The 15,306-nt window shown below is 40.6% G+C and overlaps 2 protein-coding genes across 3 annotated transcripts in view; both read left to right on the top strand.

Annotated features, from left to right (window-relative positions):
• The first annotated feature begins 3,705 nt into the window (after positions 1-3,705).
• LOC117494862 lies at positions 3,706-6,516 on the top strand. Of its 2 annotated transcripts, none has more exons than XM_034145855.1 (5): positions 3,706-3,833; positions 4,440-4,517; positions 4,612-4,701; positions 5,139-5,859; positions 6,245-6,516. In XM_034145855.1, the coding sequence occupies exons 1-5, from the start codon at positions 3,806-3,808 to the stop codon at positions 6,444-6,446; spliced, it is 1,119 nt and encodes a 372-aa protein (XP_034001746.1). In that variant the 5' UTR covers positions 3,706-3,805; the 3' UTR covers positions 6,447-6,516. The 2 variants fall into 2 exon arrangements, with proteins under 2 accessions (XP_034001746.1, XP_034001747.1); XM_034145856.1 differs by having other exon boundaries at positions 5,139-5,906.
• An 8,015-nt stretch (positions 6,517-14,531) lies between these two features.
• The window catches only part of capn7 (calpain 7), a 28,541-nt gene continuing 27,766 nt past the window's right edge, over positions 14,532-15,306 (top strand). The window contains exon 1 of the mRNA XM_034145848.1: positions 14,532-14,911. Within this exon, the coding sequence (XP_034001739.1) occupies positions 14,810-14,911 (102 nt within the window). The 5' untranslated portion in view covers positions 14,532-14,809. The remainder of the gene's footprint in view (positions 14,912-15,306) is intronic.

Below are 15,306 nucleotides of genomic sequence, written 5' to 3'. Positions count from 1 at the left end.
CTCTCTCTCTCTGTCTCGCTCGCTCACAGAGGCTGTGTGCTCCTCCGTGGCGATCGACGGCTTTACTTGCGTTAAAAAATAATAATAAACATATTTGTAAAGTGGGGGGACACAAACGGGATTTCGAAAAGAGCGGGGGACATTTCCCCCCTGTCCCAGGTGGTAATTACGCCATGCGTGTGTGCGTCAAGTGCAATAAATATATATGCAAGTTGCAACACACAGAGTAAAACTCTGCCCCCCATGTGTTGTATAGGCTGCATGATAGGCTGTTCAATGGGGCTGATGTGTTGTGTAGATTCTGCCAGAAGGAAAATCAGCGTGGAGGTGTGGAGGTGCGCCTTTCGACCATATCATTGCTGACTGTGTCGGTCCGTTGCCGAAGACCAAGGCAGGTAATCAGTTTTTGCTGACTGTGATGTGTGTATCGACCCGTTTCCCTGAGGCTATCCCTTTGCGTAAAATCACTGCACCCGCCATCATTAAAGCACTGACCAAGTTTTTTACCACCGTTGGGTTGCCGAAGGTTGTGCAGACTGATCAGGGAACTAACTTCCTTTCCAAGATTTTTAGACAAACCTTGCAGTCATTGGGTGTTTCCCATTCAGTGTCTAGTGCCTACCATCCAGAATCACAAGGGGCACTTGAGCGTTGGCATCAGACATTGAAGTCGATGCTTGGTAAATACTGCCATGACACAGGCAGGGACTGGGATGAGGGTGTTCCCTTCGTGTTATTTGCTATTCGTGATGCAAAGCAGGAGTCTATTGGGTTTAGCCCAGCTGAACTAGTGTTTGGACACAATGTGCGTGGCCCATTAAAGATGCTGAAAGATAAATTGATGTCTGAGTCCCTTCCGAAAACTGATGTGAAGAAGTTTGTGTCCCAGTGTCGTGAGCGTTTACAACAGGCGACTAAGCTAGCAAGGGAAGCTCTTGCATCCTCGCAGGAAAACATGAAGAACAGGTACGATAGGAGAGCAGTTAAGCGGCAGTTTCAGCCTGGTGAGCAGGTGCTGGTGTTGCTGCCTACACCCGGATCTGCTCTCAACGCGCGTTTCTCAGGTCCGTATGTGGTTGTAAGGCAAGTGTCTGACACCAACTATATCATTGACACACCTGAGCGTAGGAGAAAAACAAGGTTGTGCCATGTTAACATGCTTAAGTCCTATCATGCTAGGGAAGCCTCCCAGGGGAAGCAGCAATGCACTGTGGTGACTGCTGTTCCCAGCGTGGCCACTTCCCTAGCCTGTGCATTGTCGATGGTTGAGGATGATTTGATAGTGCCCTCTGGTGGTCAGCAGTGTGGTAGGTTATCGAACTCTGAGTTTATGTTGAGCTTAGAGTCTAACCTGGCGTATCGTTGTCACATAGAGAAAAGGGAGAAAATGAAAAAGGAAGTGGATTATCTGCTTGAAAATGGCTTAGCCAAGCCTAGCCGCAGCCCCTGGAGCAGTCCATGTTTGCTTGCTCCTAAATCTGACGGAACACCGCGTTTCTGCACCGATTTTCGCAAGCGACTTGCAGGAGCCTCGCTAACAGTGAATCTGGCAAAGTGTGAGTTTGGCCGATGTACTGTCCCGTGGGTGAGATTTCAAGATTCATGTCCAATAGTCTGAGTGTTTTTGGTAACTGTGGCCAAACACTCGTTGGGTTTTATGGGGGGGGGGTGTTACGTGCCGTAGTGTGTGTTTCTCTCTCTCCCTCTGATTCTCCAGGTGCAGCCTGATTGTCTCCAGGTGCAGCCTCTCTCCCAGGTGCTCCCAATCGATCAGGGCCTTCCTTAAAGGACCTGAGGAAGTCTGCAGTGGCCTCTCTCTTTCTCCTCTGGCTGCACGGGTGCAGCACGGCGTCTTGGTCTCTGTGTGGGACCTGTTTATCTATCATTGGTGGATTAAATCTAATTTTGTGAAAAAAGAGATCAGTTTCCTCTCTTTTTTCTCGTGCCTGGTCGTTCTGTGTTTTGTTACTCCCCTTCGTACCCCACACCGACACACACTACGGCACGTAACACCCCCCCCCATAAAACCCAACGAGTGTTTGGCCACAGTTACCAAAAACACTGGGATCATTTGTATTAATGTGTACCGGAGGGAGAGGGTGACGAGCATAAGTTTCACTTTCCTTTTTTATTTCAATTCCAACTTTGGTCATGAAGAATATGTTTCTCTGTTGTCCCCGTTCATAAAGCATAAAACAACAGCATCAGAGCACGGTGCAGAGTCTCTAGATGAGTTTACAGTAGTCCCTCGTTCTTATTAAACATCCATGTTGTAGTCCGCTGTATAGAAAACTGTAGTTTCCATAGTTTCCCCACAGCAGCAGACGCACATTTATGACCTCCGCTGGCGCATCATAAACACGTCGGATAGTGAAAGTGCAGTCGGATTCTCTAAAGTACCGCAGTCTCTTCTCCTAAGTCCTTTTGAATTCTCCTATCGACTATCCCTTAACCCCATGACGTTTCACTCAGAGGTCAAGGAATAAACAATAGGGTTAGACGTTAGGAGCTGATTTTTGGATTATCTGACCGCAACCCAAGTCATAATCGGCAAATGCTGCGGCTGCAAGGCAGGGCAGCATTTTCTCCTCTCCTTTCGTCAAGGGAGGTCCAGTGGTTCCTAAGCTAAAGGAGGTTATAAAGAAAGTTTGAAAACTCCTTTCCTATCATCTAGACTAGAGAATTTGAACGGCACTTATCATGGCTGCCACTGAGGGACTTCCGGGTCATTTCACTCCGTTAGGAAGGTTCCTAAGCTAAATGGACTATTCGACTTCAGCCCCGGAACCTATCCTGCTCCGGAGCAGGCTAGCCGTTCAGCATAAGTTATCTAGCCCGCTAAAAAGTGAACCAGCTTCGTAGGACCTGAAATCCCTGAAGTTAGCTTGCTCAACGAAAATCCTGCTTCGTAGTACAGGCCCCTGCTCCGGAGCAGGTTAGCCGCTCAGCATAAGTTACCATGGAGATCTAGCCCGCTAAAAAGAGAACCAGCGTCGTAGGACCGGAAACCCCGAGTTTTCCCTGAAGTTAGCTCGCTAAGCGAAAATCCGGCTTCGTAGTACAGGCCTCTGGCCTCAATATTCAGTCATTAGACCTTTCTGATTTCTAATTTCCTGTCCTCGACTCCTATCCTTGCGTCTTAGTCCCGCCCACAGGAGATGCGAGCGGAGGAGAGAGGAGGGGAAGCAGCAGGCGGTTAGAGAACTTAGAAATCCTCTCCTCTGAGCGGTCATTTTAAAGAGACGTCCATTAATGATGACAGGAGGCACAGCAGCCCTCTGTCTGATGGACAGATGTGTTCATGACGACTTATATATTTACTTGTAATTCATTCACAGTGCGGTATAATGAGACAATAACAGGCAGATGTGGATTTATACACACAAATATATATATATACCATTTCAGAATCAAACAAGTATCAGAGCACTCTCATAACGTAACAATATCAAAGATTGGATATATCCCCCCCCCCCCTCTCTGGTCGCTACAATTGTTTCTCACCTTCAGCAACTCATCCCTGGGGTCCCACAGGGCTCCATCCTGGGTCCCCTCCTCCCCCCCTCCATACATATCATTTGTCTTGGTCGTTTGCTTTCATATCGCTCGTTGACGTTGTCAGTACGTTTTAATCAAGCCAAATAAGGTCAAAACTATTTGATAGGTTGCAACGTGTCTGGCACTGACCTACATTAAAACTTCACACCATAACCTCAGAGCAGAAGTCGACTAAAGAGCGTCACATCAGAGCAGACGCTCTCTAACAGCCTCAGGTCTGCAGCAGGACTTCAGACTCTTGTCCACGATGAACAGAAGAACTCAGCAGGAAATGGGTAATTAAATATATTCTAATTTGTATGTGAGTGAGTGTAAAACATTGCTTTTTTCTTTTACCAAGACATTGTCTACATTCTTTCCTATTTATACTGTTTCTGATGCTTGATAAGATCTGAGCAACAAAGTGTTTAAAATAACAACATTTATTTAAAATGTGATCTTTAAAATTGTGATTTTCAAACTCTGATAAACACAGAATTATAAATTAAATGCATTTGTTTCTCTCAGAATAAATTGAGTGATAAGCTGGCGATGTATCAACACCTTCATTTGACAAAATCAATTTGATTATTTAAAAAAGTCAGATTTTAGTTTGTCTAATGGTTTTTAGTTTCAGCAGAAAGATATTTGTTTGTTATTTTAAAGAAAATGTCAGCGTGAGAACAGAACAATTTTCTGTGTGTGGTTTTTAGTTCTGCTTTAGATTAATATCTGTGACTGGAGATGAACGTCATGCTTTGTCAGCGTGACCAGAACGTTTATTATACATTCAAACTTTACAAATGATAAAATCCACCTTTCAGTGCAATGGTTCCTCATGGATGCTCAACACACTGGGAGTAAAACTGCATTACAATATAAATAATGTGTTTATCTTTCAGAGGAAATTGAAGAACAGGAAGAAGCTGACTATGTTAATGCCTCAAGAGGCGCTGTGGATAAAAAGAGAACCCGTCCAGGTGCATTATGAACACAAAACAATCCACATTTTAAAGCTTCTTTGACTGTGAAATGTTGTTGTTTAGATTCTTTAACTGAATTCTTATTTTCCAGGTTGGTGGTTTCTCTTCTTCACTCAGAATATTCTTCTGATAGCAGTGTGTTGGCTCGTACTGTTAGCCATCGTGGGCCTTCGTATCCACTGTGAGTACATTATAGATATGAATGTCAGTTCATTGAAGATGTGTGTTTGTGTTGATCCTTATTGGTAACTTCTAAACAGTCAATGTTCACATGGGCACCTGATTATTGTTTAAAGATAGATTATAACATGGGAACCCACTCTCAAATATCTTTTATGATCATAAACGTCCACAAAATCATCACAGCCCGACACCTTCCTCTGTCTATCTCTGTAGTTACCTTTTTAATATCTGCAAATGATGTCAAGCTGACTGCAGAAATCCAAAACCTGAGAGCAAAACAAGCAGATCAATTGTGAATTTAGCTATTTGTCTTTGCGAGGGATTTGTTGAAAACAGATGAGATGGATATAAAAAAAGCTTCCAAGAGAGGCGCTTTGATAAAAAACTGAATTGCATTATCACTATGATTAAGAAGCCATGTTTTTTATTTTGCAGTTGATACAGTAAACCATGAGAGTGAGCATAACCAGCTAAAAGAGATCTCAAATCTACTGGCCGTCAATCGTAACCTGACAAACCTCATCAACAACCTCGGATTTGAGAATAGAAACTTGACCAGGGACAACGAGATGCTGACGCTCAAGTTGGGCAACCTGAAAGAAGCTAATAGGGTCTTAGAAATCAAGGTCAAAAACATGTCTGCTGGATTCTGGGATCTGACTACACCAAAGCATCAGCTGAACACAGCAAAGCATCAGCTGACCACAGCAAACCATGAGATGACCACAGCAAACCATCAGATGACCACAGCAAACCATGAGATGACCACAGCAAACCATCAGATGACCACAGCAAACCATCAGATGACCACAGCAAACCATGAGATGACCACAGCAAACCATGAGATGACCACAGCAAACCATGAGATGACCACAGCAAACCATCAGCTGACCACAGCAAACCATGAGATGACCACAGCAAACCATGAGATGACCACAACAAACCATGAGATGACCACAGCAAACCATGAGATGACCACAGCAAACCATGAGATGACCACAGCAAACCATGAGATGACCACAGCAAACCATGAGATGACCACAGCAAACCATGAGATGACCACAGCAAACCATGAGATGACGTACGTAACCAGGAGCTGGAGGCCCAGAAGAACGACTTCACAGAGTAGATACAGGAGAATGACGACACACTGGAGGTAGTTCAACATCAGTCGAACTCAGCTAAGCATAAGAAGTTGAGAATGTAACTGGATACGCTTTGAAAAGATAATGTGTGTATGATAAAATAAGATATGATAAGACAAGATGGACCTTTATTAATCCTTGTGGGGAATTTCAGGAATTTAAGCAGCAACAGAGTGTGAGTGAAAAACAGGACAGCACAGATGCACACAAGATTAATACAATTAAAGATACAATTACAATTTAAATGATATACAGGTAAAACTGCTAAAATAAGAAATGAATTATGTATAATGTATGATTATATCAACTCTTCTTAGGCCTTGCAAATTGAATGCCATTATTACTTTCCTAAACATTTATTCTTTGGGAGTTGTTAAAATTGTTTTTCTGTTGCAGGACGACGCTCTTCTTCTTCTTCTTCTTCTTTACGAGAGATCCAATGCTTAACATTTACAGATGTGTGAAAGTTCATGAGATGTTATATTTTTGCTTATGCACGGCCAACAGAGGGCGCTGCCTTACTTCGTCTCAACAGGAATGTTCTAGAGTCTGTTTCCATAAGTGCTGTGATGTATTTAGTTGCGTAGCTGGTTGTTAACTGCTATCTTAGTTCATCCCTATCTATAAGCAACTCTGTTGTCACCTGTGAATAAATGTGCTGCCGAACATTGCTTTTTGTCTTTTTCTTGAAAACATCAGTAGGCTTAATCAAGTCAGGTGGAACATCTTATTCACGATGATGTAACATGTTTTATGAAAATCAGGCAAAAGGAAATAAGGCCTCAATATTCAGTCACTAGCAGAGCTCCAGAGAGGGACAGGAAGTGGCATTGAGAGCATTTTGGTGACTAAACATACATTTTTACAGCCTAGAAATCCAATTGAGATCCAGATTGCAGTTAATATGATTATATCGTTGGGAAATCCAATATTTGGGATGTGTGACTCTATTAAAACTCTGTGAGAGGACCACACGTTTTCAAGTTCCGGTTGAAACTATTTGGGAAGTGTCAACATGACATGAGAACAGGAGATTAAAAAGATGCCATCTCCACGTCGAAGCAGAAGTCTACTGAACCGTCACATCAGAGAGACGCTCTCATCAGGACTGCAGCAGGACTTTGTTCAGGACGAAAGGAAAAATAATCGAGGATATGGGTAATTAAAGAATATTCCAGAGTTTATGTGTGTGTGTTTGTGTGTGTGTGTGTGTGTGTGTGTGTGTGTGTGTGTGTGTGTCTAAGATACATCCTATGATATGTTTTTCTTTGCCTTTACCAACATGTTCTGCTATGTATGACCATATATGCGTAAGTTGCTTCTGAGGCTTGACCACTCCCTAGCAGCAAATTATTTTAAATATCCAAATTCATTTAAGATTGAATCTTTACAATTATAATTGATCAACTCTGCTGAACATAGAGACATAATGTTTAATGCATTTGGAGATTTTTTTAGAGTGAATTAAGGAAGAAGCTTATCAATATGTTAACCACGCATGAGTCGTTGTTGATCCTGTTGCTGTGGTCCTGTGTCCTGGATCCTCTATCCTGAGTTCTGGATTTGAGTCCTGGACTTCGAGTCGTGGCTGAACCTGTCACTGTGGTCCTGCCTGACTCTCATCATACTACTTCCCTGATGGCTCCCACAGGATTGTTGACATCCTCGTGGATTCATCTTCTTATTATAGACACATGCATTTCCAAACATTTGGTCTACCTACGCTGTAAAATGTATTATCTCTTCGATTTACACACGGCATCTATTGCACGTCTGTCCGTCCTGGGAGAGGGATCCCTCCTCTGTTGCTCTCCCTGAGGTTTCTCCCATGTTCCCCTTTAAACTGTGGGGTTTTCTCTGGAAGTTTTTCCTTGTACGAAGTGAGGGTCTAAGGACAGAGGGTGTCGTATTGTCATACTGATATTCTGTACAAACTGTGAAGTCCACTGAGACAAATGTAACATTTGTGATATTGGGCTATATAAATAAACATTGATTGATTGATTGACATGATGAACTATTGTACTAAATACAAAATGTGCTCCATTTTCAACAATAACATTGTTTTATTTATAAGATTTGAGTTTGTCTAATTGGTCTTTAATCTCGTTATAAAAAGTCAGTATGATACACTTCTCCGTGTGTTTTTAGTTCTGCTTTTCTGCTCTGTTCTTTGCGTGACAGCAACTCATTTGACATCGTTGAGTTTGATTATAAACTCCATCATTTAGTGAAATGGTTCCTCATGCATGCTGAACATAATGGGAGTGAAACTGCATATCTGATGAAACAGTATGTGTTTATCTTCCAGAGGAAATCACAGAAGAAGCTGACTATGTGAATGCACCAGAAGGCCCTGTGGATACAAAGGCAACGCGTCCAGGTGAGCTGTGAACACAAGTAAACATGATATTTATTCAACAGTCATGTTATTTAAATAAAATAGTGATGAAGGTTACAAACGTGAATATTAAATCAGCTCTTTTTCTTTTTATATTAAAGGTGGGGTAGGTAATTTTGGAGAAACCAGCTCGAGATCGCTAGAATTTGAAAATACACAGCCGGAAAAAATCTGCCACTTCCTTATAGAGCCCCTCCTCCAACACACACGAACGCGCACATGACCAATGAGGGCACGAGATAAGTTTGTGCACAGATGGAAGGCTGACAGGCAGGTAGGCCATCCAGTTATTTTAGCCGGGCCGGCTCAGATGATTGGTCGTTCTTTTTACAGTATTACGGCTTCCACAGATGACATTTTTTTATGGATTTTTTGTCAAAGCACTTCAGATATTCATTGCTATCGGGATGTTAAGAGCATTCCATGGAATATAACAAAAAGTGTATCTCGAGCCGGTTTCTCAAACTTACCTACCCTACCTTTAACTGTTAATTCATGTTCAGTTACGTTACTCAGTCCAGAGGCCCCTATTATTCAATTCATTTTCCACCAATAGCAGTGTATTTGCTGATAGCCATTATAAAATCCATCTTTTGTCCAATGGTTTTTGAAGTTTGATTATATTGGGAGTTAAATACACATCAATGCACACAATGTATACAATGTCTTGTTTTTCATTACTGCACATAATTTATTACAATTCTATTTCTGTGATTTCAACCATACTCAATGTAAATACTGCTATAGCAGTTTTACATGTAAAATATATGTATTTTAGTATTGAAAAAGAAAAATGTATGTTATTATAGTTTTCTTAAAATTGTTTTCTATCTGTGTTTTATTTGTATGTATGTATGTACCACAACACCAAGTCAAATTCCTCCTATGTGTCAACCTACCTGGTAATAACCCTGTTTCTGATTCTGATAAACTTCATAAAAACATAACCCATTACGTCTATTTTTTTCAGAGGACACCAAAATAGGAGCTGCACCAGAAGGCACTGTGGATACAAAGGCATCCCCTCCAGGTGCATGATCAATACATTTCACTATTCAATACTTTTAACATGTTTAAAAAAACAAACATAAAGGTAAAACAGTGAGATAGTGACAAAGGTTACAATTACTAAGCTATTTTTGTGGTATGCTTATAATGTATTGAAAGCATTAGCTTAGCCTGTTAAATTATTTTAGGCCATACTGTAAGACTACTAAACTCCTGAGCTTGCACTACTTAAGGGTTTTAAGTATTTTATATGTTTATATATTGCATGTTTTAACCAACCAGCGACCTCAGTTTTTAGACTAAACTGTATCTGTGTATATGACTTTAAAACCTTTGAAACCTTTCGGAACCTTTGTTAAGGTTTTTTAACTGAATCCTTATTTTTCAGGCTTGAGGTTTTTTCTTCCAATAGCAGTGTGTTGGATCATACTGTTAGCCATCATGGGTCTTCGTATCTACTGTGAGTATCTTCTGTGTGAATGTCAGTTCAACAGTTTGTATTAAATGTGACCTGAAGCTCTGTAACTCTGTCTGTCGATTCAACATCTCCCCTCTCGTTTGCTGCCACACATTTTGCAATAGGAAGCTGACATTTGGCGTGAAGCGTGTGTGAAGGTGTTTGCTTGTTTTGCCAATTGGGCAAAAAGCCGCATTTTAAAATGTCACAGTTGTTCCTGTTCCGTAAGCGCCGTGACTTATTCTTCCTTATGTTCAAACTGGCCCAGTGCAAAGATGTATTTCAGTGTCTGATATTTCAAGTACTTGAGTTAACAAACGCACTGTAGACTACCAGAACTTCCCATAATCCTCAGGTAAAGTTTAGAATATCATTTTGCACCAAACAAGGCGGTTGTTCACGTGTTCATATGAGCACTTGTCTATTGATTCAAGATAGATTCAAACATGTGAACCCATTCTTCAATATCTATTAAGAACATTTAAAGAGAAGCTTCACAGCCCAACACCTTCCTCTGTCTGTCTCTGTAGTTACCTCTGAACTTTCTGAAGACAACTCCAAGCAGACTGCAGAAATCCTGAAGCTGACATCACAGAAGGATGGCTTGACAAAGCAAATACAAGAAATGGAGACGAACTGGAATGAGCTCAACGTCAGTCGAGCTCAGTGGAGCATCAATGAGTACTGCAAACAGGGTGGAGGTATGTTTTTATTACAACGCCACACCTGTATTTGTTTTATTACCCTCCAAAATACAAGTAAATACTAGTAGTTTTAACTTGTGGTTAATCGTGATTAGTCGTTTTAGTGAATATCGTGTTTACAACTTTTTATCGATTGACATCACTAGTTTAAATGTCATTATATATTGTGTTTGTTTTGCATTATGGTTTACTCCTTTAATTATTTGTTAACAGTACTTTAAAGTGCCTTGTTGTTGAAATGTGCTTTATTTTTTGCCATTTAACAAATATATATCACAAAAATTAAATAATAATCATCACAATTACAAAGCAGTCATGTGGATAATGGGTTGGTCTCTGTTGTTTCAGGGAAACTGTGTCAACCTTGTGAGAAGAACTGGTTACCCTACGGGCCGAGCTGCTATTCGGCCTATAACCCTGACCCTACAGAGTGGTTAACCTGGGAAGAAGCTCGAGAATACTGCAGAGCGCTTAATGCATATTTGGCTGCCGCACATAATGAAAAGGAAAAGGTAACACAATTATGTAATGAAAAAGTATCTATCTATCTATCTATCTATCTATCTATCTATCTATCTATCTATCTATCTATCTATCTATCTATCTATCTATCTATCTATCTATCTACCTACCTACATTCCATACCTACAGTATATATCTATCTCATAACATGTTGAGTTGAGTATTATATTTAAATACCTGATGACTGTTTCTCTGTTGTCAGAACATCATCAATTATTACAGTATATCAACTGATGGAAGCTGGACTGGTCTGAGAGTTGTAAATAAGCAATGGAAGTGGGAAGATGGAAGTGATCTGACTAATAGGTAAGAGACACGTTACTAAACATTTTGAATCATAAACATCTATCAGCCTTTATCTAAACTTCATATTTTTTCCTCAGCTCCTGGATAGACCCACCTACTGAGGGTCACTGTGCAGTCTCTGTCTGGCGCAACACAACATGGTCATCAGTGAGCTGTGAAGAGAAACGAAGATGGATCTGCCAGAAGAAAGCTCTATCTGTTTAAACACTGCAGTCATACTTCTACTCTTACATATGCTTTTCTTTTACTTGTTCAGAGATGCAGTAACCTAATTTATCATATCAGTATATAGTGATCATTTGATATAAAAGGACCAAAACTCAGTTTGCTTTTTGGGAAATTGTTTTAAAACGCTGCTTTATGTTGGCCAATAGGAGTCACTACATCTTTGGTTTTAACATAATTAGTTCAGAGCTGTTTTCTTAAGAATTTGTATTGTGATGTTTTCACATTTTAATATGTAGAGATAAGAGTTATGTGTGTGCTTTATCTAGAAGTTAATTTGTGTTTTAGTCCCACTGTGTTGTAGTTATTTCCTCACAAATCAGTAACACATGAACAAAAATAAAGCGTGCACTCCTAGATTTCACCGGATCCGTCTGTGTTGCGTTATTGACGAGTGGCCGCGATTCGTTGCGAACGCCGCGTTACGGCTGTGCCGTGCCGTTCGCAACGAATCGCGGCTACTCGTCAATAGGCGCTTTCACACCGCAGTACTTTTCCCACTTTAGTTCCGATATAGTTCCGAAATGTTGCGTTCACACCAAAAAAATCCGGAACTAAAATTAGTTAATGAGAACCTTTTTACCCCCTTTTCCGTCCCTGCTAGAGAGCAGGGACTTTCGTGGGAGAAAAAGGTTCCTATTTCTGATTGGCTGGGCGGAATGCAAACCACCCGTAAAACTCCAAAAAGGTTTTGTGAAGCCGCCATTTTATTATCCTCGCATTAGCATTATTAGCATTAGCATTAGCCCAGCGTACAAACGCAGAGAGACTAACTTATGGCAACACAAAAGAAAACATGGGAGCGGTGGAGATGAGGAGGTGTCGGTGTTCTGGCGATTTACTCGGGAGGCTTCAGTAGAAGCTGCTGGGAGTCCCAGCAGCTTCTACTGAAGCCAGTCCACAACTCCGGGGACTTCCGGCCGGGGACTTCGGGTGGCAGTATACGCCCTGAAGTTGTTTGCGGCCTGCCAGTAAACCCAAAGCAGAAGAAGAAGAAGTGACGTCAGCGGCTTCATTTGCCTAATCCTCCCCCAGGAACTTATTCCGGTGTGAACGCGATCTGTACTTACAGTAGTTCATGAGAACTAAAGAGTTATCATGAACTAAGTTCTGATGAACCTTTGTGGGAAAAGTACTGCGGTGTGAAAGCGCCTAATGGGTGCTATTCCACCAGAGGCGCCGCGTTACGGCTCAGAAGCGTCTCGGCGCTGGGCTCCGCTCAAAATAGAATGCAAGTCTATTTTCGACATGAGGCGTTGCAGAGGCGCCGGGCAGGAAGTGGAATGGTCAGAGCATCCGGCCCATCCCCAAAATAAATTAATTTTGCAGACCCTATCCCTCCGTAGTCTTTCAAGTAGGAGGAGAAATGCCAGCGTTCTCCTCCAGTTTACAGGCACTGTGTAAATTATATATAGAATAATTATGATGATGAATGCATTTTTTTACCACAAAAATACAGCAACACATCTTTGATTCATATCGTTTTATAACTGGAATATTCCAATTATTATTAACTTTGTCTGTACAAAGTAGCCTGTCCAGGAAGTATGCCCAAATCAACAAAAACTGCGAGCCGGCAGGCAAGACTCTGCGCTTCTGAAGCGCTTCTGAAACACTCCTGAAATGCGCCCGGTAGGTTATGACGCCGTAGGAGGCCGGACCAAAACCGTGGCGCAGCCGTGACGCGACGCAGACGGACCCGGTGGAATCCTGGGGTAAGGCAATATGATATTTTTTTAGTGTACCTATTTAATGAAGTATGTCTATTCTGTGTGCAACCAAGCAAGCTTTTGGATTTGTATCTATAGTCTATACATTTATAAAGATATATCTTTATACTCAGAGGTGGAAGAAGTAGGCTACTCTTACTACTACTATGCTTAAGTAAAAGTAAGTACCAGAGTGTAGGAATACTTTGTTACAAAATCCTACTCCATAAGTACAGTATAAGCATCAAAATATACTTAAAGGTAGGGTAGGTAAGTTTGAGAAACCGGCTCGAGATACACTTTTTGTTATATTCCATGGAATGCTCTTAACATCCCGATAGCAATGAATATCTGAAGTGCTTTGACAAAAAATCCATTAAAAAATGTCATCTGTGGAAGCCGTAATACTGTAAAAAGCACGACCAATCATAATTTCTCAAACTTACCTACCCTACCTTTAAAGTACAACAAGTAAAAGTACTCATTTATGCAGGATAGTCCATTTCAGGATAATGTGTATTTTATGTTTTGATTATAATTATTGATGAATAATATGTTTATCATCGTGTGTTTAAACACTTGATGTTAGCCTAGAGGTCTAACCATTGGTTTTAGGGTAACATGTTTTGCCCTTTTTTAATTGTACATTATATCTATGTTAAATCACTTATAAATGAATATGCTTCATACTTCCAATGATGTACAGTAGTTCCTTAATGTTCATGTGCTTACAGTTCCCTACCAGTAATACAATCTTTAATTTTGGTAGAACTTTGCTAAATGAGAAGGGAAGTTATGTCATATTTTTGTTTCATCATGTTTCAGTGTTGCACTTTGTAGACGGTCCCTGCAGATAGAAGTTGTGCAGCTCGGAGGACAGCGCTAATATGCTTTGTTTTGATAGAAATAAGGTTAAAAGCTCAATGACTACTTTACTAGGGTGGTTAAGTCTTGTATCCGAAGAACGTTTTGTGTTTGAGGTATTGATTCTTCCATATATTTCTAACTTAAACGAACTGTTTCGATAAGATATTTGTATCGCTTATCAAATGTTCTATAAAGTGGAAACACTGTACAGATCTTTGGCTAAAGTTGGCCCTGCTGTTAAAATGTAACTGTTCAATAATACACTGAAGACAGGTGTTTACGGAAGACAGGAGAAATTGTCTGTGATTGGTTGATCGTTTATTTTGTATTATATTTTGTATTTTATTATGCCTATACTTTATTCCACCTTTTAAATATTGAAATGCCTAAACACACTGCTGCTGTAACACAATCATTTCCCAATTTTGGATCAAAAAGTATCTACCTTATTTCCTACTCACGTGAATAGAACACACTCCAATGTGCGCATGCGCGAATCGTGTCTCCCGGAAACAACATGGTTGTTTTGGTATCGGCTAGTAAAACAGTCATCTGTCAAAAGGTAAAACAACACATAAACTAGCCAGCTTTCACCCCTGGATTAACCTCGCTCATCAGGATAACCTTCACTATGTTCTCTCCGAGTTGATGAAACGAACTGTGTTTCGAGGAAAGGACAGATATTTGGTTATTTTTGGTGAATGAAAGCTAGCTGACGTTAGCAGTTAGCTAGCTTGTCACTTTGTCAACACTTAGTTCAATATGGACTGCACGGCGCTGGAGATCGATGCTTTCAAATTTGCCAAAACAGCTGTCACCTATGACCAGAGTGGCAAATACAATGAGGCTGTATTCTATTATAAGGTAAGTGGAAATACGTTTCAACCTGACAGGTAGCTGCCAAAGTTAGCACTTAGCTGCACCTTGCTACAGGTAAACTTTTACTTTCACTCCCATCATTTAGCTTGTCTCTTCAGGCTGTGCTTGATCTTCTGTTAACAATAACAAGGAACTTTCATTTGTACAAAGCGTTGGGACTGTCACTGTATGATTCCTTTATACTGCCACTTTGCCTTATACAATATAACTGCTTTATGAACAAGAAAACAGCTAACAAAAAAAAACAATGTTTAAGACTTATTTGATGAACCTTAAGTTATCATTTTTTAAATTTTGCGAATATGTATTACGTGAATAATGTAGCTTTTCACTTAAGAGTTCACCTAGTTTCCTTAACCTTAATTCATGATAAAGCTTAG

Source organism: Trematomus bernacchii, unplaced genomic scaffold, assembly GCF_902827165.1.
Source record: "Trematomus bernacchii unplaced genomic scaffold, fTreBer1.1, whole genome shotgun sequence".
Lineage (NCBI taxonomy): Eukaryota > Metazoa > Chordata > Actinopteri > Perciformes > Nototheniidae > Trematomus > Trematomus bernacchii.
Note: the sequence above shows the minus strand (reverse complement) of the source record. Positions and strands in the feature narration are given on the sequence as shown.